Below are 26,542 nucleotides of genomic sequence, written 5' to 3' on the forward strand. Positions count from 1 at the left end.
TGGTTCAGCAGCTCTTTAGTTTTATGTATTCAGTACAAATTTTTATTTATGAAGGATCTTTTATCCCATTTAGATATTAATATGATGATGTGGTATGAGACAACTCTCCATCCAAGTCACAATATGGAAAAAGTAAACACTCATAGGTCAAAGCACAGCCTTCAACACTGATCACATTATAATAACCCAAGTTTTAAAGGAGTTTGTAATGCTCAGTCTTTAGTTTTCTATGATGCATTTTGTGGACTTGTCTTTTTTCCACGTCTTTCTCCTGAATTTAGGAGTGTCCCCTCTATATTCCCCCTCTAATTTAGGATAATATCCACATGATTTTTAATTGGCTTGTCATGTATTTACCAATTGTTATGAAGACTCAACAAGCAAATTTAGTTAAGTTTTTATTTAACAAAATCAAAATAAATTTAACAAATATGTAAAAAAAAAAATCCAAAATTACCTCGGCAAAAATAATATTTAATATCTCCATAAATACATATGCTTTGTTATTGCATACATTTTTTTACATGTAAACAGAATTGTAAATTAAGAAATGTGTAAACACTTTTTTTGTCATCTGTTCTAAATGCTCAAATAATTACCTTGTAAACAAACAACAAATATTACATGCAATACTTTCACAAATATAAATAGAAACAAAATAAATTAAGCATACATACAGAAACACATCAATTTTATAGTTCAATATATTCTTTGTTATTGAAAACAGTTGGGTGAACCTACTATTAAGGACAATTTCACACAATTAAGTATGTCAAAGTAATGGATAATGATTTTGTAAGTGTTTTTCTTATATTATCGTCTATTTCAGTTCTATAAAAAAATAATGCTATTTTATCAACATGAACAAAACAAATTGTTGGGCTTTCTATATCAATGAGACAGTTCAATATCACAAATGTTTTTACAAAAATTGAATCTCAAAATGATTATATGATACAATTTAGTAAAACAAAATATTACTATTTAATGCTGAATTATGCTTTATGAGGAATGTAAAATTTATATGTAATATTTTACCCTTATATAACTGTATAGGTCCATTTCATCATAACTATACCTTAGTATAACAAAATATAAGTATAAACTGTATCCCTGCTCAGAAGAAGAGCAAACATAAATTTTTCAAAAGTTGGGTAATTATTAGCTTCATTGAAATCCTGAATTAACAGGTTTAACTTATTTAAAATTTAAAACTTTATTTTATACTTATATCAAGCTGCTTATTTTTTCTCAAAATCATTACATTTTTTCCTAACTCAGCAAAATTTAATGAATGATAATTTGGATAATACATTTCAATGTTGTGTAAATAACACACCAATTATGAATAATGTAATACAAAATGCACCAATAATAATAAATAAAGATATAAATAACGCACTTATAATTAATAAATTAATAAAAAAACAAAAACAAAAACTGACATTTTGCAGAAATATATTGGTATGAAATTATTTCAGCACACATAAAATTAGTGGATTTCAATATTTTTGGAAAAGGGGTTATCTGCAATTTCTTCAATAATTATTATAAATATGTATTATCTCTAAAATAATTTTTATTGCACTATCCATTGGAATTAAATACTTCTTTAATAAAAAATTTATAAAATAAATAATTCTTTAAATTTTATTCTGCAACCATGCCTTATGATTTAAAGTCAAAATTCAGTTTTGATAATCAGAATTGCAGGAAAATATTTTTTTCATTTCAAGACAAACACCATAGTTGTTACACGGCTCATTTGATGTGTGATGCTGTTATTCTTGAATTATCTCCCCTGACAAATGTCTCATGATCTCCTTGAACTTTATGAATGGCTATTTTCTTCTCACATACCTGCAATAAAAATAATGCTCATGTTAATGTACATACATTTGTATCTAAAAAAAAAACTGACTGTTTTTGTGTTTAAATAAATATTTTAACTTGTGTCAGACATTTTTATTAAACTTCATTTTGCCAACTTTAACCACAGAGTTTATATTTTTGGACACTGCACACGATGACGCCAACGACAGAATGTAGGATCGCACTGTCTCGATTTTGCAACAAAAGTATCAGACTCTACAAAAAGTAAAGATCTGATTACAAGGTAGGGTTGGTTTTTTTTTTAAATTACCCAACCCATTCATGAAGTCATATTGTCCAATTGCCTCCCACTTATAGACTTGTATTAAGTCAATTAAAGTTTAAACTTAACATGTGACTGTACTAAAGCCAAATAAAAATATATGTGTGGATCCAGTAACCCGACCGACCCTAGTTTAAACCCCCCAACCCTAGAACATAAATTTTCAAACGATCAAATTTTGAAGATTGTGAATTAAAATAATAAAATTTGTAGATTTCTGTCATCTGAATTTCCATCAAAAGTATCTGTTATTGATAAAATGCAAGAATTCATAACAATTTGTTGTCAAAATGCAACAAAATTATCTAAAAGGTAAATGACTGTCTTTATTTTGCAACCAAACATTTATAAAATGGCCAAATACCGGTATTGACATGTATAATACCGGAAACAATTTCGGTAAACACGATTTTTTTCCGGATTTTGACAATCCAAAATAAAATTTAGAAAAAAAAAAAAAAAATTGGCTGACCTACCGACCCTTTTTTAAAAGTATGTAACTGGAACCACACATATATTTTTATTTGGCCTAAGATTTTTCAAAATAACATAATGGATAAATTTTGTTGAAGATAACTTATTGTGTCTTCCCTGTTTTTAGTAGAAGATCTAACAGATTACGTACCTGTTGAACCCCATAATCTTCAGTGGCAGTATCATTAGAATTTGTACCAGCTTTTAATAATGTCACTTCACACTTAATCAACCCATTTAGCCTATACATCTCTGATATGATCAACCTTTGCAAAAATCCCCTGGCAGCCATCTTTATATCATCTTGACTCTTAAATAACTTTGTTGCCATCAGAATTTCAGATGCAAGCTGCATTCTGTTGTCAGTGTCTGGCTGTGCTAGCAGTTTTTGGAAGACCTGAAAATTAAAAAAATATTTTCTGATAAAAGTAGTTACCTGGCTACGACATTTAGTGTACATGGTTTGGGGTTTTTTTCTTTTTGAATTTTTGTAAATTCTCAAAATAAATCACATTAAAAAAAATGTGAAAAGCTTATGGAGGCCAACCGAACAAATTGATAGACATTTAAAGGTTAAAATACATTCTTTAAATGTATAAAATGCATTTACAAATGAAATTTCATTTCAAAACAGCCACTTAAAAATAAGGTAATGAATTATGAGGTTAGGGGGAATAGTTGATGCAAGGGTTCTTTCACATGCAGAGCATGGCATCCTCACAACCACATCAGATTTAACATCCCTATTATGACTGAATATCAATGCATCCCCCATATCCAAATTGATGAGCCTCTTAAAAATGGGTTTTACTGCTGGGTGGGAGGTCCAGGAAATACCATATCTCTATATTCTAGTCAACCCTCGAGTCAAAAGAAAAGTTATTAATTTACATTAATCAAACTGCAACCAAATGACATAAAAATACCCCCCCAAAAAAAAAAGAAAGAAAAAAATATATCTGTCAACATGTATTTTTCAACAGTAGACAGGTGCCCATGAGGTAAGTCGAGCTATATATACCTCAGTATTTTGTCCTGGTAAAAACATCTCTAAGAACGCCATCAAGGCTGCAGTTTCAACTGCATTCTGGTTGTCAATAGTTTTGGCATTCCTGTGTGCACCAGTGTGTGTAGATACAAAAGTGTGTGACCCATCCAATAGATAAAGGTGTGCTACTATGTGTTCAGATTCCATTTGAAGAGTCATCTCCATGGCAACCATTGTACCAAAAGAATATCCGCCAATGAAGTAAGGGCCTTTGGGTTGTACCACTTTTAATTGCTAAAATGATAAAAAAAATTATAGGTTACAATCTGACAGTTTAGTGTTCATTCTCTTGCAGCAATTCAATGTTTGCTTGCTACAATATTGTTATTTTGCCATTTGTGTCCTTTATTTTTACATATTATTCTGCTATTCTTAGTGCAAATCCAATGTTTTTGCTTACTGACACTCTTCTTTGCAACTTTTGAGGCAACTGTACCATCAATATTCAAACATGCAGCAATATTAAAAAGTTAGACAAATCAAAATAAAAAAAAAAAAAGAAAAAGATATTTTACCAATGATGCCTGAAGCGTACAAGAATTTACAAGTAGATTTCATCTGTAATATTACCTGAATATAATAAGAAGCCATAGCAGACACTGATTCTACTGGGACATCTTTTGTACATTGCAGACCATATACTGTACATGTCATGTGACTAGCTACTTCCTGTAGACTGGTTATGTCCCCTGAAACAGGAAAATGATAATATTATAAAAGAGTATATAATGACTTTTCGTCTATTTCAATTCTAAAATTAAGTATATTTCCTTTTAATAGTCGCAATATAAATCTTTTATCCTTTTGAGGGCAATAACTGTTACCTTTGAAAGCAGCACTAGCTACATTTTTGACAGTTGAGAAAAAAGTTTTTAGGTTTTATACCATTTGCCAGTACATGAACAAATTATTGAGTAATAATACCAAGTCACTATTATAATACACCTCGTTTTGATTCAATTCTGTTAAAATCTCAAAAACTACACTTTACACTGTTATTCTAGTTTGACATTTTAAAATAAGTTGTAATTGTATGAAACAAGAATGTGTCCATAGTACACGGATGCCCCACTCGCACTATCAGTGGACCATGAAATTGGGGTCAAAACTATAATTTGGCATTAAAATTAGAAAGATCATATCATGGGGAACATGTGTACTAAGTTTCAAGTTGATTGGACTTCAACTTCTTCAAAAACTACCTTGACCAAAAACTTTAACCTGAAGCGAACGGATGCACAGACGGACGAACGAACGAACGGAGGCACAGACCAGAAAACATAATGCCCCTCTACTATCGTAGGTGGGGCATAAAAAGTGGCATATTAGGATATACTATGAAAAGCTTTTATAACCAGATATAAAATCATCTTTACCTTCAATTGGATGGACCAAAAATATTGTTTTATTGCTGCCTTCCACTTTCTTCATGAGGACAAGACTTTCTGTTGGCACCAAGGAATCCATGTTAAATCTATGGATATAATTTCTCTGCGAATCAGGAGACTGTTCCTTGCTACTTTTATCAGAGGTACCACTAGGGGATGCCAATTCCTTTAATTTTGATATGGTCAGCTGTCTTATTTCTCTCATAGACAAAGAAATATCAAAATCTCTTTCAAGAGTCTGTTTGACTTCTATGCCCATCAGTGAATCTAGTCCTAAATCACCTAGACTAGTGTCTGCCTTTATTGAAGATGGATCTTTAACACCTAAAACAGTACATACAAATACATGATTATAGCTTCTATGCTTAATCATGGAATTCTGTATCATTTATAGTGGAACAACTCCTGTTTTGTCAGTTCTACTTTGGTTAAATGTATTTTGGTACTTGGTACTTTTGTATTGCTCTTGTACTCATTTCGACTGGTTTTTTTCTTTACTAAAAGCTGATATTCTTTATTTTGGGGTAACTGTAATATAATTTTTGTTCACATATATATTGTTACCTTTGCCGTACTTATTAAGTTTGGTTAACTGTACTAGAAAAATATATGACTGCAAGAGTTTTTTTTGGTATATAACTAATGTAATCACCTAATATATGACACACTGCTTCCACAAGATTGCCTTGGGCATTGCTTGATGACACATTCTTCAGTTGTTTCTCTGCTGGTACAAAACTAGATACGACTGGCTTTGACTGGTTCAAAAACTGGTCCAAGACATTCAAACAGGAGTTCATCCTCTGAGGTAAAGTACCACCAATTACTGTATCATTAGTTCCCATGGTTTCCAAAACTACACCAACATCTCCAATGGCACCCCACTGTATAGCTAAACCTAGAAAATATTGAAATTTGGATAAATACAGAATATCATTTGGCTTTATCTATAAAATCACATCTGTATCTGTATGCTGGCGGGATAATATTGGTTGAGGGTTGATACAGTGTGTGATATTGAAAAAACCATATCATATACACTTTATTATATACCTCAAGAAGATGTTTTCATGCAACTTGACATTTAGCAGATTATGGGTTTGATAAAGCCTTTGCTACATTGACTGATATAGATAACATGACGTCATACAGATAAAAGGTGTGATAGAGCCTTTGCAACTGTACTGATAGTGGGTCTCATTGGGGTCTTAAGGGCATACGATACAGTTTTGATTCTGTATTTACAAGTTGATGAAAATTTGCATATAGGCTATTTTTTACCTGATTAAATCAAATATGTAATAAAAAATATACCTTCATGTGCTACTTTTTGAGTTAAATGAGGTCGAAATTTTGTATATTTGCTCAAAATTCGGATTTGTGGCCGTATTTTCCTTTTAGAAAGAAAGACATAACTTTTTTGTTTTAAAAGATAAACATAAATTGTTTTTTGTTAAATAATTTGTAATTTCTGTATTTTATAAGTATTCTAAAAATGTATGCTTTTTTTGTTCAGAAATAACTCATATTTATCAAATGGTCATGAATTGAGTAAAAAACAGTAATTTTTTGCTGTACATTTATCAAAATTCAAAAAATTGCACTATTTACAGTTTTATAAAATTTGGTCCACATAATCTCCCTGCAAAATGAAACAAAATGTCGGTTTAAAAAATGGGGGTCCATGCACTCGTTTTCGAATTAAATCAGTTTGAATGCAAAAAATCAGTCGCAAAATGCATCTTTTCCCGATATGTCACAGTTTGACGTCGCGAAAATAACATTTTACGTTAGCAACGTCATTACCTCCCCTGTAACTGTATCGTATGCCCTTAAGCGTGACGCAGGATTGCCGATTTTTTGTAAGTCAAATTATTGTGCCATGAAAACGGAAATAAAGTCTAACAGGACATGGGAAATTACTAAAAAATGAGAATTGCTTACGCACATAGTATAAGTAGGATACAGGAATCTGATATGATAAAACAGTAAGCGGGATCCGGGATCAGAACCCCTCCTGATATCCATATCATCACTGATGGTTGATACAGCAGGATTGCTGTTGACTGTATTATACATACAATTTATCTGTATTTACTACTAAGTATATAATAAATAAGATTTACTGCAACTGTAACAGTTTAAGAATTGAGACTCCAAGAAAACTACATCGATCACCTGTAAACCATTATGGATTAAACAGTTTTGACGTATACGGAAAATTGGAAAGGCTCATTATTCTGAACATATTTCCTCCTTTTCTGAATCTACAATGTAATGCATAAAGAATAGTTCTATTGTTGTTTTTCTATCCTATTGGATTGTAAACAGTATTCAGTGCCACCAAAATAGGTTTAGAGCCTGTTGCTTCATCCCTTCTTGGAATTGAGATACCATATTAGCATCCTTGCTTTGGGTTAAAAATAACACTCTATTGTACCTGGAAATCCATTTTCTTTTCTATCTTCACAAATCCTTTCCATAACAGAATTTGCATATCCATAATTTGATTGGCCAGCATTACCACGCCCACAGCTCACAGATGAGAAAACAACAAACCAATCCAAACTGTTGTTACATAGCTGTCTAGTAGCTTTATCTAAATTGATTGTTCCAGAAACTTTTGGTTTGCAAACTGCATCAAAGTTATCTTTTGTCAAATTTTCTAAGAATCCATCTTGCAACACCTGCAAATTTGAATAACAAATAAATTTTCTGTATACTTTTAATGAATAGTTTATTAATTCCTGCAGTTATCAAATTTAATTTGAAACAGGGGTGATAATGGAAAAAAAGTAAAATAATGTTTCAGGTGTTATAATAATTATAATTTTAACTGTTTTACTATAGTTTGAAAAGAAAGTAGTGAATATAAGCATATGACTTTTGATTTTACTATCAATGAATGCAGATATCTTTTAAAATAGCAAAATGATTCCTTCATGAATTAATTTGTCTTCAAAATAGTATTTTTGTTTCTATTACATATAAAAAGGACAGATTTTACTATCCAGGAAAAATATTCATGCATCAAGTTTCCCCTCAAGTAACTTAAGAGGAAGTTGGTCATTCCAAGGAACAGTTATATTAAAAGTAAACACGAGTAAACTTCCACTTACCATGGCTAAATGGAAGACTCCTCCCACAGCCCCTAGTTTAGTGGATTCCTCAATTAGTTTAGTAGCAGCTAGTTTATCGACAATATCACGTGACGAGATCATAACATTGATTCCTTTACGTCTCCATTTTTCTAGTTTCCTAGCCTGGTATCCTGTCTTGACTCCTGATCTGGATGTGAGGACAAGATTCCTGGCCCCTCTATCAATCAACCATTGGCTCAATTCTAGGCCAAATCCTCCAAGTCCTCCAGTTATAATGTAGGACTTATTCTGGTCACAGTAACTTCTAGGTAGAGCAGGAATCACTGGGTAGGTGGTATTTGTAGATTCATCTTGAACCTGTCAAATATTAAAGAATCATAATTATTAAGGTCAATGTAGGGGTTGAGGGGAATATAGCTTTTGCTTGTACTCCAAGGGAGTACACACTGAAAATAAGGCACCTTATAGCAGGTAATTTTCGCTGGTGCCAAATTTTGCAATTTACCTTAAATAAAGTATATGAAATATTTTCACAGATTCAAAACTCTCATCACTACCTTTACATGTACACTTTTAAATTGGTGGAATTTACTTTGGCGATTTTGTTCTATCTGTGAAATTTAGCGAAAATTTACACCCACGAAAATAACCCTTTATACGGTATGTAATTGGGGAGAAATATGAAAATTAATAAAGAAACAAACGATATGTGGTTCATCTAAATAAGATGTTATATGAGTGCACATGCCAATGAGAAAACTCTCCTAACTGTTTGAAAATGGAGTTAGTATGATTTCTAGGGTAGGCAATTTCAATATATCATATAAAATAAAATAAAAGAATCACATAATGTAGTTAAAATGAAAGAAAGAAGAACAAAGCTTTAAATTTACTAATTTTTTTTTTAATCCTTCAAGAGTTAACAGACATACTGTAGATTCATAAATATTCATGGGTTATTTGTAATTTTTTTGTAGATATAGTTGAAATATAGATAAAACCATGACATCTTGTTTCATAGAAAAACAATTTTCCTCAATCCATGAAAAATTGATACCAAAGAACATGTATGAATTTTTATCACTATTTTGTGCATTTTTCGTTTGATCTTTTTTTTTGTGATAATTTTCATATCATGCTACTTGCTTGAGATGGAAAAAATATTGCTAGAAACTAAGCAGACGGGTGGCGTTGCTAACAAAATTGACATGAAATTGACAACGTCGTCATAGGTAAAATAGCGATAAACAGATTATCACTGGTCATCTCAACTCGATTGCCTTTCTCGCTTGAGCCGTCCCGGCTCAAGCGAGAAAATCAATCTCGTTGAGATGATCAACGATAATCTATAAATATCTGCTTACCTTTATAAGAACTTTTCCTATATGTTTTCCTTGAGCCATGAATCTGAAAGCTTCTTCTACTTGTGTATTGCTGAACACGGTTGACTTAAGAGGTCTGACGGCTCCTGACTGTATCCCTTTCGTCAATAACTGAGATACTTCTAACCAATCCTGGTTATCGTCTTCAAACAAAGCATCCAACAAGATACCGTGGAAACTGATATTCTTCAAGAAAACAGCCATTCCTACAAAAAAAATACAAAATTGCATGAATTTTTTTCAGTTTGAAAATTTTGAAAATATTTAATAAGCAAACACATTTGCATACCTACATAAAAAAACATATAAAAGTAGTGAAATATTCTAGAGTTTTGTATATCTATTTAGAAATAGCAATTCTATTTATGAGGGTCTGGATGGGGGTTGTATTCTTTAATTTTTACAATCATTTTTCTTCATTCTTTGTTTTAACACTCACTTGTTCTCTATTCTCTATGTTTGGCCTATTTTTCTATATACTCTTTTCTGGCCCATCCAGACCATTATTTATGATAACTGTAAGTTTGATTATTTAAACTCATCCATGTGTCAGTGTTTAAATAAAATCAAAAAGTCATTTCTGGAATTACAACACACATACCTAAAGGAGTATTGTTGGATAAATCAAATTTTCCAATTTCTAAGAATCTTCCATGCTGAGCTAGAATTCTTATGCTTGCCTGCAGCTTTTCTTCTGACAATGAATTTAGGATCACATCAACACCTTCAAGAACAGAAATTTGAATTTGTTTAAAAAAGTAAGAATATATATCTTTTCAATAAGCAGTAATTTGAAGGGTTGTTCAATGTGAAAAAAAATGCAATATTGTATACTAAATTTCGGGAAACTCCGATTTAAACTTTTTGACTAAAATTTGAAGAATTTTCATAAATGGCTAGTAAATATGTGTAAGAATATATAACTGAGGTTGATTAGCGATGGATGTAAAACGAAATAACACAGTAAAATATAGTAATGTGAAGCTTTTGTATTCCAATTCTTAATCGACTAATTTATAAATGTTGTGAAAAATTTCAGCTAATATCAAATATGACAAAATTACATCCTTCAATAATGTCTTAGTTCTTTTGAATAATCCAATAAAAATTCAAATTTCAATATCTAAAAATAAATGGGGGGAAACCAAAATATATATACCTTTTCCCTTTGTCACTTTCATTATATGTGAGGCAAAGTCAGTTGACCTTGAATTAGTGAAATGCTTATCAGAAAGCTGAGGGAATCGTTGTTGTAGATATGCCTTCTTTTCTGCTGATCCAACACTAGTAAATACTTCACAGCCATGGTGCAATGCTATAGATATTGCAGCCTGTCCAACTCCTCCACTTCCAGAATGGATAAGAACTCGATTGCCAGGTTTTATCCTGCCCCTTACAACCAAGGCATAATATGCTGTTGTGTATACTACAGGTACCGTGGCTGCATCGTCTAAAGACCAGGTGTCGGGTACAGACCATAGAAACTTCTTACTGACATCTATTGTTGTAGCAAGACCCTAAAATAAAATTAACATTGACAATAGCTTAACAATTCTTGCTAAAATAGAGTTTTAAGAAACATAATTGGCATTGATCAAAAAGCTATGGTTCTCAAACAGTAAGCTTTCATAAAAGCTGAATTGCATTTACTAGTTAAAAATATGTTGATTGTTCCCTTATTTAGAACACAAGAGATAATCTTGCTATGTACAGTGTACTAAAGTTGACAAATTCTAATGATTTATAATCATTTACTGAAAACAGATGTTCCATTTTTAAGTTGCTCAGTAGTAACACTTTTTTTTCTGTAGAAATCTATAAATTTAATGAATGTCATGTTTGAGTAGACCATAATTAATCTTACAAAACTTTTCTTCAACAACAAAGTTATTATCAAGTTTACACCAAACCATATTTTAACAAAAATATTTGTTCATATTTTAAAATTCTATTAAAGCAAAATACCTTTGCTGGGACAAGTCCCATTACTCTTTTCCCTGTTTCATCAACTCCTGATACCTCCATACCCAGAATGCAATCTTGTGCTGCAAGGTCTCCTGGGATAGCATCAGCTGGTAGTCTGCCTGTAGCTAACATCACATCTCTGAAATTCAATGCCGCATAATGGACATGACAAAGATATTTGCTGTCATCTCCTCTGTAGAACTTGAGTGGGGATTCAATCCACGTCAGACTAGATAGATCTCCCTTTGTCTGTACATTGATGTATGCATGTTGACATGGCTTTTTATTGTGTAATGTTTCTACAAAGTATAAGTAAAGAATGGTTTAAAAATTTAAGTGGACACTTTAAATGAAGTTTATTAAATGATACTAGAATCATGGACAATTGTGGAGCCTCCACAGAGAAAAGCTCTGAAGCATCTTCTAGTTAAATTTCAATTTTTATAAGATTCGACATATATAATATTTAGTGTAAACTTATCCCTCTTCCTACAAAATTTTATCCAAAGAAAATTTTAAAACTTGTATGTTGTCCTTCTTTCATAGAAAATCTGAAAACTTGTTCTTATGTTCAAAGAGCCTCAAAACCAAGTCAACTTAAGAAATATTGTTGAAACATAGAATTATCCAGTTGTTAACATGGTTAACTATAACACTTACCTTTTTTCATCGGGAGATGTCTGAAAGTTCCCCATTGTCCATTTTTATAAACATTTACCATCAGGTCTTTTTGTATCAGTTGATTAAAGGTTTCATTTTCTACTGAGACATCCAGCCTAGTCTTATCACAGTTGAAAATACACCTAAAATTCACATAAACATGAAACACATCAGTAGTAGTAAGTAGTAGTAAACAGTTTAGCTTGAAGAAAATTGCTTAAAAAATTAAAGATGAATATTTCAGCTATTTATCAACTTTCTGGTTTTAGCTTTTAAACAAAAGTTTGAATGCTAATGGCTAAACAAATAACACAAAATACTCAACAAGTTAAAATGTTGCAATATTGGTAATTACAAATTGTAGAATTTTAATTACCTCAACTTTTCTCCACCAGGTTCTTGCTTCAGACAATTAAACATTCCCATAATTCCATTCAAAGGTTCAGAGTTCACCAACATCCAAAGATTTTTTTCTTGTACATTTATCACTTCCTGTTTCATAGTATTAAACCAGGAGCCATTCAAATCTTCAACATGTACTTCTTTCACCTCATCTCTGATGACATTTCTACTTACACGGATTAAGAACAATGTGGACAAATGACAAGAACGCTTGAAAATTATTTCATATCCAGCATCTTCAAATATCTTGCACCATTGCTGTTCAGAACAGTAGCAGTAGCAGCTACGTTCATCATCAATTTGAAGTACATCTTGCCAAAGATTGTCTACTGAAAACGCTATAGGAAAATTATTTGTTACTTCTTCTATCAGAATGAAGCCATTTCCTGTAATGGCAGAAGACAGATTTGATAATGTTTTTGCAATATTGCTTTCTTTATGGAGAACATTCCTGGCAACTAAAATGTCAACTTTTTTTAAGTCTGAAGGAGGATTTGACGTAATATCCCATTCAACAAAATTTAATTCATGCTCAGAATTCTCCATTTCATTGACTTTTTTGTCAGCTACAGAATAAGTTACATTTATCATTGGTTGAGAATTGACCAATGGGACGATGTTATCATACATAGATCTTCTGCTGGCACCAACTTCTAGAATACTGAATGAGTGAGACAAACTATTTTCAATGACAATGTCTAAACAAGGTTTGAGTATTTCAGGATGAGACATTAAGGAACTCATATCTACTTCAGAATCTAAATGTCCATTCTCTATCCCGCTATCATCAAGTTCCTCAAAAATGCTTCTTAATTTCAAATATAAATCGCCATCTAATTGTTCAAATTCAGCGACATTTTCAGACATGAAATTTCCATTCTCTAGCTGTTCCAAGAAGATTTTAACAGGGTCAATTTTTGAGTGGTTCAATTTGTTATTGCACCTCACCATAAGCCTATTGACAGCATAAGCAGAACAGCTATTCATATACTTTTGGAGATCATTGTCTATTAGATTATTGCATGTATAGGGCACAAAACAATATTCTTCCAGCACTGGCTCAGCTTGTTGATGCCGCCGTGGTGCCACTGTGGCATGGAGACCAAGAATTTCAACTCCACCAGAAGAACAAGTGTTGAGATCTTTGTCAATTTTCACAAACGTCACTGAAAAATATGTAGTTTTTAAGTAATATTAACTTATCCGACACATCAAGATATTTATCTTGTAAAAATATCTTTGCAGGAAAAAATGTATGGATACTTTAACTTACTTTTAAGAAATAAACAAAATTTTGGACACACATTGACAATAAGAGAAAGATGGAGAAAGATGGAAGTAGGACACATAAGAGAAGTTCTGAAGAATCACACAAAATCCTTATAAATATCTGACAAAAAGACAGCAGAGTTCTCATCTATTGTAATAATTCACTTAAGTTTTCAATTTATTAAATATCGTAAACAAAAAAAATTCTGAAACTAATCAAAAAGAACATACCACTGTGGCCATCATTTGTTTGATATACATGGTTCTCCTGGATGGTGGGGTCCACGGACATGGCAGTAATCCTGGTAGGTAGCCTAAGACAACCATCAGACACACCCAATATTGACATCTGTAGCATGGTGTCTATGTACGACACCCAGTTACCATTCCATAACAATTCACCTGTGTCACCTTTAATTAAAGTCATTAAGATAATTTTACAAAGCTATCAAATAACTCTTATAGGCCTGAACTCTTCATATTAAGCAATTATGAGGTCAGGATGGGGGTCCTTCATTTGTTTTTTTTTTTAATATTAAGGTGGTACCTAACACTACAGGGAGATAACTCTGTAAAGTCAGCTAAACGTTTTAATTACGTTCTGCTGTAAAAGGAATATTAAGCTTCTCAATGATCAAAATTGGTGTTTGTCAAACTGCTATATAACCAGTGTAATTTTTCTGACAAAACAGTAGGTTCGAAATTTTTTGATTTTTTTATATTTTTGTTAAATGGTCAAAGTAAGTACTCTTGACAAAATTTTATGAAAATTAAACAAGCCAAAATAATTTTAGTGCAAGTGTTGGGTACCACCTTAAGACCATTTTTCTCTATTCCTTATATTTCAGAACCCCATTATTCTCTATTTTCTATATTGTGTTTTTTTTTATCTCTATTCTTTATTTTTGGGCCCTTTATTCTGTATTTTGAATTATTCTCAATTCTGTAAACCCCATCTAGACTCTCAATAATACAAGATCAACTACTGTCATGACTGTGGATTCATATATTTCCGTGGATTAAAGATATGTGGATGACTGTGGATTAATATATTTCCGTGGATTAAAGATATATTGTATTTTCGTAAATATTTGATTCTGTGGTTTTGCCAAAGTCTGCATAGAAGCTTATAAAAAAATTGTTTTTATATCTTATACCTTCAATATTTGTTCGTAGAATGCCTCTGAAGTCTGGTCCGTAATCGTATCCCCTGAGCCTCAACTCTTTATACACATCAGATGATGTCAGAGGTAATTCTTCCTCTTGGTTCCGGTCCACTGTCTCAACAGGGGCAGATAACACTGATATACTTCCACTACATACTAATGTATCGCCCTCAGTGATTTCAAAAGATCCGGATGATTCCATTATATTCACTTTCAACTTAACTTTGCCTAGTAAAATAAGAACATTTATTAATTATTTACAAAATAACAAATTTCAACCATCTTTATCTGGCATTTGGTAAATTCCATTTTTATGTCATCAAGAGCGGTTTGATAAATCATCATGATTTAAAACAAGAAATTTGATGTCTTAATTGAATTTTGACCGATGAAAAACTTAGATCAGTGGAACCACAAACACAATAATAAAAATAATCAACCAGTTGTGGAAAATATAATTAAAAAAAATGTATAATGCATATTACAAAAGGAATAGAATTAAAAAAGCAAAAAAAGCAAGAGCAGCATACTATAAGCTAAGAAAAATATGGACATCAAACCAATACAGTAGAAACACCAAAATGAAAATTTATAAAAGCAATGTAATATCAGTGTTGCTATATGGGGCAGAATGTTGGAAGATAAGCAAGAGAGATGGAGATAGACTAAACACCTTCAACACCAGGAACTTGCGTAGAATCTTTAAGATATTTTGGCCAACTATGATATCCAACGCAGAACTGCTACAAAAAGCCAACATGTGCAGCATAACCAACACCATTAAGATCAGGAGATGGAGTTGGATAGGTCACATCCTGAGGATGGACCCATGGAATGATTGTAGAATCGCCTTGACATGGACACCACCAGGAAAGAGAAATGTAGGAAGACCAAAAGAAACTTGGAGACGAATGGTAGATAAGGAAAGAACAGAATTTGGATGGAGAACATGGGGAGAAGCACAACAAGCAGCAGCAGACAGACTCAGATGGAAGGCTTCCATTCGCGCCCTATGCGACACATGGCGCTAACGGGAGTTGTAAGTTGTAAGTAAGCATATTACAAAAAACAGAATATGAGAAAGTTGATCCCAAAAAATAATCCCCAGGAAATAGATTTCACATATAAGCTCACCTTCAGATGGCAAAATAGTAGCTCTGTATATATTGACATTCTCAAACTTGACAGGCATCTCATTGTACACATAACCTTTCATCTTGGCAAGTGATCTCCAGGCTAGTACTAAGTATCCTGTGGCAGGGAATAAGACACGCCCCTCAATAGTATGACCAATCAGATAATTGTCAGGAGAATTCAATGAAATGTCAATTTCATAGGTGGCACCACCATATGATCCTGATGTCCCTGTTGGAAAATCTTCAGCTGCTGGTACATCCCACGATACTTCATGATCCCAACCTACCAAGGGAGAAATCATTGGGGTTCCTTTAGGTACAGGAAACTTAACTGGATTACAGAGCTTTAATGGGTCCATGTTCACTCCATTGAGGAAGCATCTGAAAAAGTAAAATTTTTTCCAGTGAAATATTTAAAAGATCAGTACGTATATAATTCTATCATACAAATAATACCAGGAACTTTTATACAATTTGTAATCATATTGAAAACAATTGGTTTTTTTTGTTTATTATTGACGTTCATCTTAGTTTATTTCATTTGGATAAATCAATTTGTTAAAGTACTGGGAAGCTTTCAATCTGAACAAACTGTAAAACTCCAACTGTGGCTTTAAGGTGGTACCTAACACTACAGGGAGATAACTCTGTAAAGTCAGCTTAACGTTTTAATTATGTTGTGTTGTAAAGGGAATATTAAGCTTCTCAATGATCAAAATTGGTGTTTGTCAAACTGCTATATAACCAGTGTAATTTTTCTGACAAAACGGTTGGTTCCAAATTTTTTAAATTTTTACATTTTTGTTAAAGGGTCAAAGTAAATACTTTGACAAAATTTTATGAAATTTAAATGTGCCAAATTAATTTTAGTGAAAGTGTTGGATACCACCTTAAATATTTTGGTGTATCACTTATTCTGCCATGAAATCTCATATCAGTACCAAGTGTCTTGGTGTCCATTTGGAATTTCATTAAAACAAGCCTTTCATTTTGTAAAATAACTTTCATAATACAAAAAACTAACTTTTGTTCTGTTTATTTCATTTGCCATAAAATTCTCATGTATGTGAATGTCATATTCAACATTTTGGTTATCCAATAAAAGAATTTCAAAATTGACATACTTTCCAAGACTAGTCAGGAAGAATTCCACATTATCCTGATGACCTCTTTTCATTAGTCCAACAAAAGTACACTTTGGTCCAAGAGATCTCTTCAAAATGGCCTGAAGTAAACAATGAGGTGCTATCTCTATGACAACAGCATTGTGAGGTACATGTTTCAGGGCCTCCTGGAACAGTACAGGGCTAACTAAGTTGTTGACATGATACTCAGCAGATGAATATTTGGCTAGGTCTGAGTGCCAGTTTGATTCTGGGATAGAGGAACTTATCCACTTCTTGCTTCTAGGTTTAGGGACAATTATCTGAAAGATAAAGAATTAATATTTCTCAATAAAAATTGGTTTCAACTGAAAGTTACAGCAATAATTAAAACGATCTTCTACAAGAAATATAAACTGGACAGAATTTGATGCTAATATAGCAATGCTGAAAAGAGCAAGTACTGCAGCAGTATTTTGAAATAAAACTTTTAACTGAGAAGAAAAAAAATATAAATTTTCAATAATTACATTTTGCCATAGAAAAAAATCACTCCTCAAACAAAAATGTCCTTTTTATCTCTGTTTAAAGGCTTCATCATCATAAACATTTCTATATATTGGTATTTTTACTTCAACAAAAACAATTTAAACTCTTAAATGGCATCAGAAAGCATAAACTTGACATTACAAAAAACATCAATGATGCATCATAATCTAGAGAATAAACTTTCTCCCACATAATTGTATATTTATATTCCCTTTTCCCACTGACTTACATTTAATAAAGCCGATTTAAGTGTTGGTGCTGTTTGTGCCATGTAATAAGAATGGAAGGCAACACCAGAACTGTTAACTTCCTTGGCAAAGATTTGTCTCCCCTTAAGTTCTTTAACAAACTCTGACACTGCAGCTGCAGGTCCAGATACCGTAACTGTATCTTCTGAATTATGACAGGCAGGTACGACACCTGGTGGACATTGCAGTCTTGCTTCTTCCCATGACAAACCTAAACGGAAAAAAATATATTGGTGTCATCATCATTCATAAAATCAAACATTTGAAATGAATATCAAAAATGTATACTGACTTCTTAAATTTGTGCATAATAATAAAATAGAAGGCTGTAAAATCAGTCCTTTTCAAATGCAAAATAATGTCACATTGTGAATATATAATAAATCATTGTTCATATGTCAAACTATTATGTCTCTTGTATATTTACCAACAAGGTTAGAAAAACAGTGAAAAAACAAGAATGTGTCCATAGTACACGGATGCCCCACTCGCACTATAATTTTCCATGTTCAGTGGACCGTGAAATTGGGGTCAAAACTTAGAAAAACTTTAAAATTAGAAAGATCATATCATAGGGAACATGTGTGTTAAGTTTCAAGTTGATGTGACTTCAACTTCATCAAAAACCACCTTGACCAAAAACTTTAACCTCAACGGACGAACGGACGAAGGGACGAACGGATGCACAAACGGAGGCACAGACCAGAAAACATAATGCCCCTCTACTATCGTAGATGGGGCATAATTAATTGCAACATAATTGATAAGAAAGGTGCAACAAAATTGATAAGAAAGGTCTTAATGTGAAATGTCATTCCATTACTGGATTTCCTGTCGTTAGAAAAAAAAAAAATTTATTGTACTTTGATTTTACAAATATGCAGCAAATGAACTATTGAAAAAATAGTCATAATATAAAGTGATTAAAATTCTATTTAAAACATACCAACAGCTGCCATGCCACCTGGTGGCAATTTAGCCTCTTTGATACATCTGCCTCTCCAGTAAGCTGCAAGAACAGCTTCTTCTGATGTGAGAGAGCCATCAGCATAGGCACAGCCTAACTCTCCTACTGAATGACCAACTATACCATCTGGGTTAATACCCATGGCTAAAATAACGTCAACCAGTGCCACCTGAAAAATTTAAACATTTTGAAAAGAACTTATTATATTAATAGTAATAACAAATATTTGGGACCTAAAAAAATTTGTCAATAAATACAATGATTGAAAAGAATCTGAAAAGTGGACATAGAGAGAGAGAGCTGGACAATTATAATTAACGCTGCAAAACAGAATATTTTTTTCAGAATTTTTGCAGTAATTCAAGATTTTTTGACGTAAAAATCCAATCAAAGATTTTTTTCTTTTATTTTTTTAGCAGGAATCAATGCATTTTTATCTACACTTATAGAAGAATTCAAAAATATTAAAGAAAATTTTACTTCATCTCAAATCATTTTAAATACCTGTATTGCAGCAATCCCAACAAATGAATTGATTGTATCATTAAAATCATCTTCAGTCCCTTCCGTCAATAATTTGTAAAGTTCTACACCATATACTCTTAGCACTCCATCAGACTTCAATATAGACTTCTTAAATTTAGGTACCACCATCATCATTTTACCCATACCACACCATTGTGTTCCCATTCCAGCAAAGACAAACCAAACTGGACGTTTTTCATCTTGTGGTACTGACTACAATAAATGAAGAACATGTCAAGTCATGTGAAGGTACAATTCAAATTTATCAATTTAACTTAACACAGCTTTAACAATAATTTTCATTCAATTTCTACAAAAAAATTGTCAATACAACGCTTAAGGATGTTTGCTTGTCATGTATTGGATTTTTTTGTCAGATTTTCGGAATCCTCTGGTTTTATCCATTTGAATGCCTTAAAAAATTTTGCCCATGAACCCCCATTTTTCTTTTTATAAATCTTTTACATGTATAATTATGAGCTATTTGTTAAAGTCTTATAAAATCTTATTTATTTTATAATAGTATTTGAGAACTTTAACTGGTCAATGATAAAGTTATGAAAAGTCAAGAGAGAACATTTTCCCACCAAAATTCCAATGGCTAATATCTCGAAAACAAGCACATTGACCCCTATATTTTTGCTGCTTTTTTGATTCCTCAATTAATTCCATATAAATATATACTAGTTTTATGAAAAGTTATTTATTTTGAATCTGAGCAGCGAACATCCTTAATTGAACAAGAATATTGTTTGAAACCATTCTTTGCAAATATGTATCATTTTTCATGTTCAATGAACTGAAGAATTTGTGTAGAAACTGAAATTTTGCATATATTTTTTAAATCTACACTGTAATGAACATGTGTACTAAGCTTTATATTGATGTGACCACAACTTCATGGTCAACTTAAATCTGGCTGATACAAGATTGATGAACAAACTCACAGACTGACAGACAAGAGCATGAATGCACAGTGTGGAAGACATAATACCCCTCCTAATTCACAGGCAGGGCATTTAAAATGTTTAAATTGCTTTCATGCTTTTCTGAAAATATATCCAATAAAATTAAGTTAAATTAATGTTCTAGCTGAGTGAACTTAGCAGACTTTATTGATACAAGAATCATGACATAAAAGATTTATGACACTATAGTCATACCTGGATTTCCTGAATTTTGTTTTCTGCATTAAGAACGCTAAAACCTCTGTACATATGATTGCAGTTTCTTGATCCATTTAGAAGTGAATGAAAATGAATATTTTTGCTTTGCTCCTCAGCTGATGACAGAATTTTCTCTAAACCCTGTTTTGTTCTTGAAGAATACAGAAAAAGTCTTTTCGATAGATCACAGGCATTTGTGTCTCTGTCAACATTTGGTTTTAATACTGCATGAACATTTGAACCTCCAAACCCAAAAGAATTTACGGCCACCAGACCGCCATTTAAAGGTGTCCTTTCTGTAACGACTTCTAATCTGCCATCAGTTAGACCTGGAATGTCAGTGTTTGGTGATTCGTAGTGTAGATTTGCTGGCATTTGTTTGTCTTCCATACCAATTATTAGTTTTGTTACTGCTGCCAAACCTATAATGCATTAATATCAATTAATAATTGAAGTCTAGAATACAAGAACATATGTATAGTATTTCTATAATTAGTTTCTTTGAAAAATGCAACCTTTTAATTTGACATAAGTGGGAACATTTTCTATGTTCAGTGGACCGTGAAAATTCAGGTAAAATCTCTAATTTGGCATTCAAATTAGAAAGATCATATCACAAAGAACATGTGTACTAAGTTTCAAGTGGATTGGACTTCAACTTCATCAAAAACTACCTCAACCAAAAACTTTAACCTGAAGCTTGACAGACAGACAGACGAACGAACAGACGGACCCACAGACCAGAAAACATAATGCCCATAAATGGGGCATAAAAACTATTCTGTAACATTTGTTTTAAATTCTTTTTTTTACCTGAAAAGAGTGAATTTCAAAACATTGCACAAGTATTTTCTTCACTTGATATTAAGTTATGTCAAATTTCAATGTGTTCTACATTCTATGCACTTTATCAATGATTTACATCAAAATTCTCAAAAAGGGTTGGTCCACTTTCTATCAAGAAAAATATTTACACACCTGAAGCTGGCTCTGGATGGCCCATATTAGATTTGATAGAACCAATCAGAAGTGGTGTTGACCTGTCCTTACAAAACACATCACAGATAGCATTAAGCTCTTGAGGGTCACCAGCTTTGGTACCAGTCCCATGAGCTTCTACATACTCTACCAAGGCAGGATCAATACAAGCTTCACTGTAAACGTCATTTAATAACTGTTTCTGTACGTAACCAGAAGGAAAGGTGATTCCTGGAAATAAAATTATAAAGTTTTATACTATAAATTCAGAAATTATTGTGAGGTTTTTATTATTGGGAAAAATGCGACAGAGTTGTAAATGCAATAATTTAAACTCGAATTTTGAAATATTTTGTATTAATTAAACAGGATTTTCTCAAAAGTTAAAATCGCTTTTCAGTCTAAATAGACAAAATCGTAATAATATTTGCACGCAATAATTTCTGAATTTACGGTATATATGCAAGTCAAGAGTTTGTGTTTTTCTATTGTCAATGTGCTTTAAGCTAAAATCATTTTTCAAAATAGTTCACATATTTAACTCGGCCTATTGGCTATTGATAAAATAACTACTGTGGATTCATTTATAATGGTAGGTACCAGTTTTCATGGTTTCTGAATGAAATAACCATTCGCTAAGTATAAATACTCTAAAAATTCTGTCTAAAAACATGAAAAATACTTATTAATAATCGATAGATTACCTTGTTCTTTGCTGCCATCAGAGTTTGTCTTTGAATTAACAATTGTTGAATATATTCTCTTGGCAATATTTTGTTTCTGTAAATAAATAGCTACAACACCTTCACTTCTGCAATATCCATCTCCTACAAATAATAAAAATAAAATCCATTACTTTATAATACAACATCACCAATTCATATAAATTTATCAAAACAAGCTATTAAACAATAGAAATGCTCTGCGAGATTCACTGTTTGTCCTGTTTCTAAAGCGCATACATATACAATGTATTGCACAGAAATATATACTGAAAGTCTATAATAGATAAAGTTCAAAGGGAAATAATCTTGCAATACTAATTGATTGTCTCCCCTGCTAACATTTTTTCACTCATGTTCATGCACTGATTATCCATTGTTCCATAACCTTCATCTTAATATTTTATTGTCAGAAAAAAATTATTGTAATCGTTGTATGAAATTTAAATCCCTCATTGGTCCATCATTGGTTGAATAAAGAATTTCTAATTTCTATTTCTTTATCTTGTATACCTCACCAAAAACAAGGTCTTAAAAAAAATTGAACATTTATATCCATGGGTCAAGAGATTCTGTGTTGTAAATCTCTTGCTGAAGTTAGGAAGGACATTAATTATATACCCGAACTAAAAGATTTTTCTACAATGCTTGTTCATACTTGAAATCCTACCTGAAGCATCAAAAGATTTACAAGTTCCTTCTGATGACAACATTCCAAGTTTCTGGAACTGTAGTGATGTAGTTGGTTTCAGACACAAATTACAACCACCCACTATAGCTGAATCACAGTGACCTTGTCTAATGCTGTGTAATGCTTGATCCATGGCTAACAAACTGGAGGAACAGGCAGTGTCTATGGCAAAACTGGGACCTGAAATATATTATGAAAATATTAATTAAATACATTGCATCCTTCCCCAATATGTACAAAAGAGGTTTATCAAGGGTTTAGAAACCTGCAGCACTTCAAATAAAATTTTTTTTACTTGTCCTAATAAAGACTTTTTAATAAATATATGCAAATGAAAATATTGATTTTTTTCTTCATCTAAGTTAGACTGCATTAGAATCATAGATTCAACTTTAAACTGGCATAATGCATTTATCCTGCATTCGGCACAGCATATACAACTGCACTAAGTATATTTTGCATTGATATCAGGCTGAATGATTTTAAAGTTTAATGTAAATGTCGATTTACAGTTTAGGGCATACGATTTCATAATAGCTGGTAAAGAAAATTTCAGCTTTGCTATCTTATACATGATATATATCATAGTTTAAGTGTTTTAAAAGTGCTTTTCTTGTACATGTACTAATTTATTATATGATTTTTTTTTGCATCTTTTGTTTTTTTTTTCATCAGAATGAATATACCCTTACACATGTAACACATGTACATTCAACGAACCTTTGAAGTCAAAAAAGAAAGACAACCTATTGGCAAACATTGATCTGGTACATCCTGTCATACTGTAACCAACGGTTTTCTCCGGGTCACATGACCAAGCATCATGCACCTCTGAGGCACTACAACCTATAAAAACACCCGTTTTAGACCCTCTAATGGTATCTGGGTTAACTCCTGGAATAAAAAATAGAAAACTTTCTTTAGAATGTAAGAAATGGGTCAGATAAACAAATATCATTTCCATATAGTTTTCGGTACAGATTCACAACTATAGATCATTAATTCAGTACATGTCAAAATTTTAGCATATTTATTTTTTATTTTATGAAAAATGAATAGGAATATGAAAAGGTCAATACTTTTGTTTTGTTGCAATCAGCTCTTATTTACAATTATGAAACTAGTTTAAAATTTCACCAGGTCTGTTTGTAATTCAAGAGTGTGCAAAAGTCAATACTCTTTGTAATGTGAGCTATTAAAAAGCTACTGTAAAATCAGAAATTAATGCATGCATTTATTATTGCAATTTTGTCATTTTAGACTTAAATGCCATTTTAATATTTATGATTTTGAGAAAAATCCTGTTTAATTCATATAAAATATTTCAAAAACCTTGCAATAATTTCTGAATCTACAGTATATTAAAATGTTAATTAAGTTTGTCCTAGAAAAGTAAATGGCAAACATCAATTAGTTACCTGCGTCTATTATGGATTCATAAGTAACTTCAAGCAATAACCTCAGCTGGGGGTCCATACTGTTGGCCTGTTTTGGATGGACACCAAAGAAGGCTGCATCAAATTTTGTAATATCTTTCAACTTTCCATTTCTTGGAGGTAAACCATACAATCCTAAAAGATAGTGAAAAATAAATATTTACATTGCTTACATGTACAAATGAACTACAAAAAATCTTGTTCAACCCTGCCACAAATTGGCGCCTGTCCCAAGTCAGGAGCCTCTGGCCTTTGTTAGTCTTGTATGATTTTAAATTTCAGTTTCTTGTGTATAATTCGGAGTTTAGTATGACGTCCATTATCACTGAACTAGTATACATATTTGTTTAGGGGCCAGCTGAAGGAGTTACTCGCTACATTGAAGACCCATTGGTGGCCTTCTGTTGTTAAGAATTAAGATCTTCACTTAACAATTTTAAAATACCTTTTGGCCATCTCCTTTCATCATCTGTAACCATATCATCTTTGTTTATCAAATGTTGTCTAAATTCTTCAATATTGTCTGATTCTGGAAGTCGACAAGAAATACCACTAATAACAACATCATCTGTTGTGGTTTCCTGGTGAGATATGTCGGGGATGAAGGTTGCAAAATTTGTATTCTCTTCCTCCCCAATATGAGGGGCATCATCTGGAACTCTGGCAGGCATTGCTTTTTAGCAGTTTCCTTAGAGAAAAGAAAGTAAAAAAAAATTATTCAAGTACTTTTTTAAAATAACTCTTTCAGATATCATGCATTATTTTTTGTAACTAAAATAGTCAGCGACTCTTAAGAATTTTTTTTTAAGTTATACTGATCAATATGTCAAAATATTTGCAGGGTCAGATCCATTCATTGTAAAAAGGGTATGTTCCAACCCTATAAAACAATAAAACTTTCACACAATTAAAAATGATAATACAATGAAGAAAAATAAATAAAATTAAAAGAAGGGGGTTGGGGGTGCTAACATCTCATACACCACTTGATCTGCCAATGAAAGTATTTGCTGTTATTTTAATATTACAATTCTGCAGCTGTTCTAGACTATAATAATCATATAAAGTAGTAATAGTTTATAAATAATAATAGATATTCTATAATTTACAAAAAATGTAACAAAGTCGAAGGTAATTATACTCATTTATATTTTCAATGATAACACTTTCATGCTGATATCTTATTTTTTATAAATGGGTGGCACATTCATAGTAAAAAAACAACAAATTAATTTTTAAAAAATATCAGAAATAGGACAAAATCTGGAATCCGCACCTGGGATGCAGGATATTTGGGGGAGGGGGATTGTGCATATAAAGATAGATACAGGGTAAAAAGAAGTGGGATCTTTTGGAAATAGACAAAGTAAGGAGGAAAAAATATAACATGGATATTTAAGACGGATTTATGAAAATGCATCCATGATTACATCCCCCCCCCCCCCCCCCCCCCCCCCATTTTCTTTGGTAAAATAAAAAATCAAATACGGTAAATTAACATAACATCATATACAGAATAAGACAATGTGTAGCCCCTTAAAAGAGGAATTAGATGAACAGAATGAACAGAATGAAAACTAACACCTTTTTAGGAAATTGAAAAACTAAAAAAAAATGTTTTCCTTGGCCTACCTGAGTGTTAGCTATATATTTAATGTAACACGGAATAGACTGCGGATGACGCATCCCCCTATTTGTGCAATATTCTATAAAGTGTCAGTTCTTTTAATGAGGTATATTACAATTTTGTGTTACTTACCTCTCAGTTGCATGTAAAATAATGATTCAAACATATAAATATTAGAAGTTTTATTGACAAACAATTTTCAAGAAGTCATCCGACGGTCAGGGTAAAACCTCGACCAATCCACGTGTGCTTTGATAGCGCCATATGTTATTGTCCAATCAAATCACGTTTACCACAAACGCGCCACGACATAAACAAAGCATAAAATTACTGATTTTTAACAAACCGCATGGGATCGTCAGAGTTTGTTTGAAATACTCGATT

The 26,542-nt window shown here is 32.0% G+C and overlaps 1 protein-coding gene across 1 annotated transcript; it reads right to left on the bottom strand.

Moving 5' to 3' along the window:
* Positions 1-385: 385 nt before the first annotated feature.
* LOC143044880 (fatty acid synthase-like) lies at positions 386-25,219 on the bottom strand. The gene is made up of 28 exons (XM_076217102.1): positions 24,977-25,219; positions 24,514-24,666; positions 23,816-23,989; positions 23,075-23,275; positions 22,387-22,509; positions 21,683-21,913; positions 20,702-21,126; positions 19,518-19,751; positions 18,993-19,182; positions 18,028-18,257; positions 17,271-17,572; positions 16,145-16,527; positions 15,002-15,238; positions 14,076-14,255; positions 12,550-13,741; positions 12,174-12,316; positions 11,514-11,812; positions 10,708-11,065; positions 10,150-10,272; positions 9,531-9,754; positions 8,185-8,523; positions 7,506-7,752; positions 5,718-5,963; positions 5,054-5,389; positions 4,248-4,366; positions 3,651-3,911; positions 2,781-3,026; positions 386-1,860 (listed from the first exon to the last, which is right to left on the bottom strand). The coding sequence occupies exons 1-28, from the start codon at positions 25,200-25,202 to the stop codon at positions 1,762-1,764; spliced, it is 7,521 nt and encodes a 2,506-aa protein (XP_076073217.1). The 5' UTR covers positions 25,203-25,219; the 3' UTR covers positions 386-1,761.
* Between the last annotated feature and the right edge of the window lie 1,323 nt (positions 25,220-26,542).

This window comes from Mytilus galloprovincialis, chromosome 9, assembly GCF_965363235.1.
Source record: "Mytilus galloprovincialis chromosome 9, xbMytGall1.hap1.1, whole genome shotgun sequence".
NCBI lineage: Eukaryota > Metazoa > Mollusca > Bivalvia > Mytilida > Mytilidae > Mytilus > Mytilus galloprovincialis.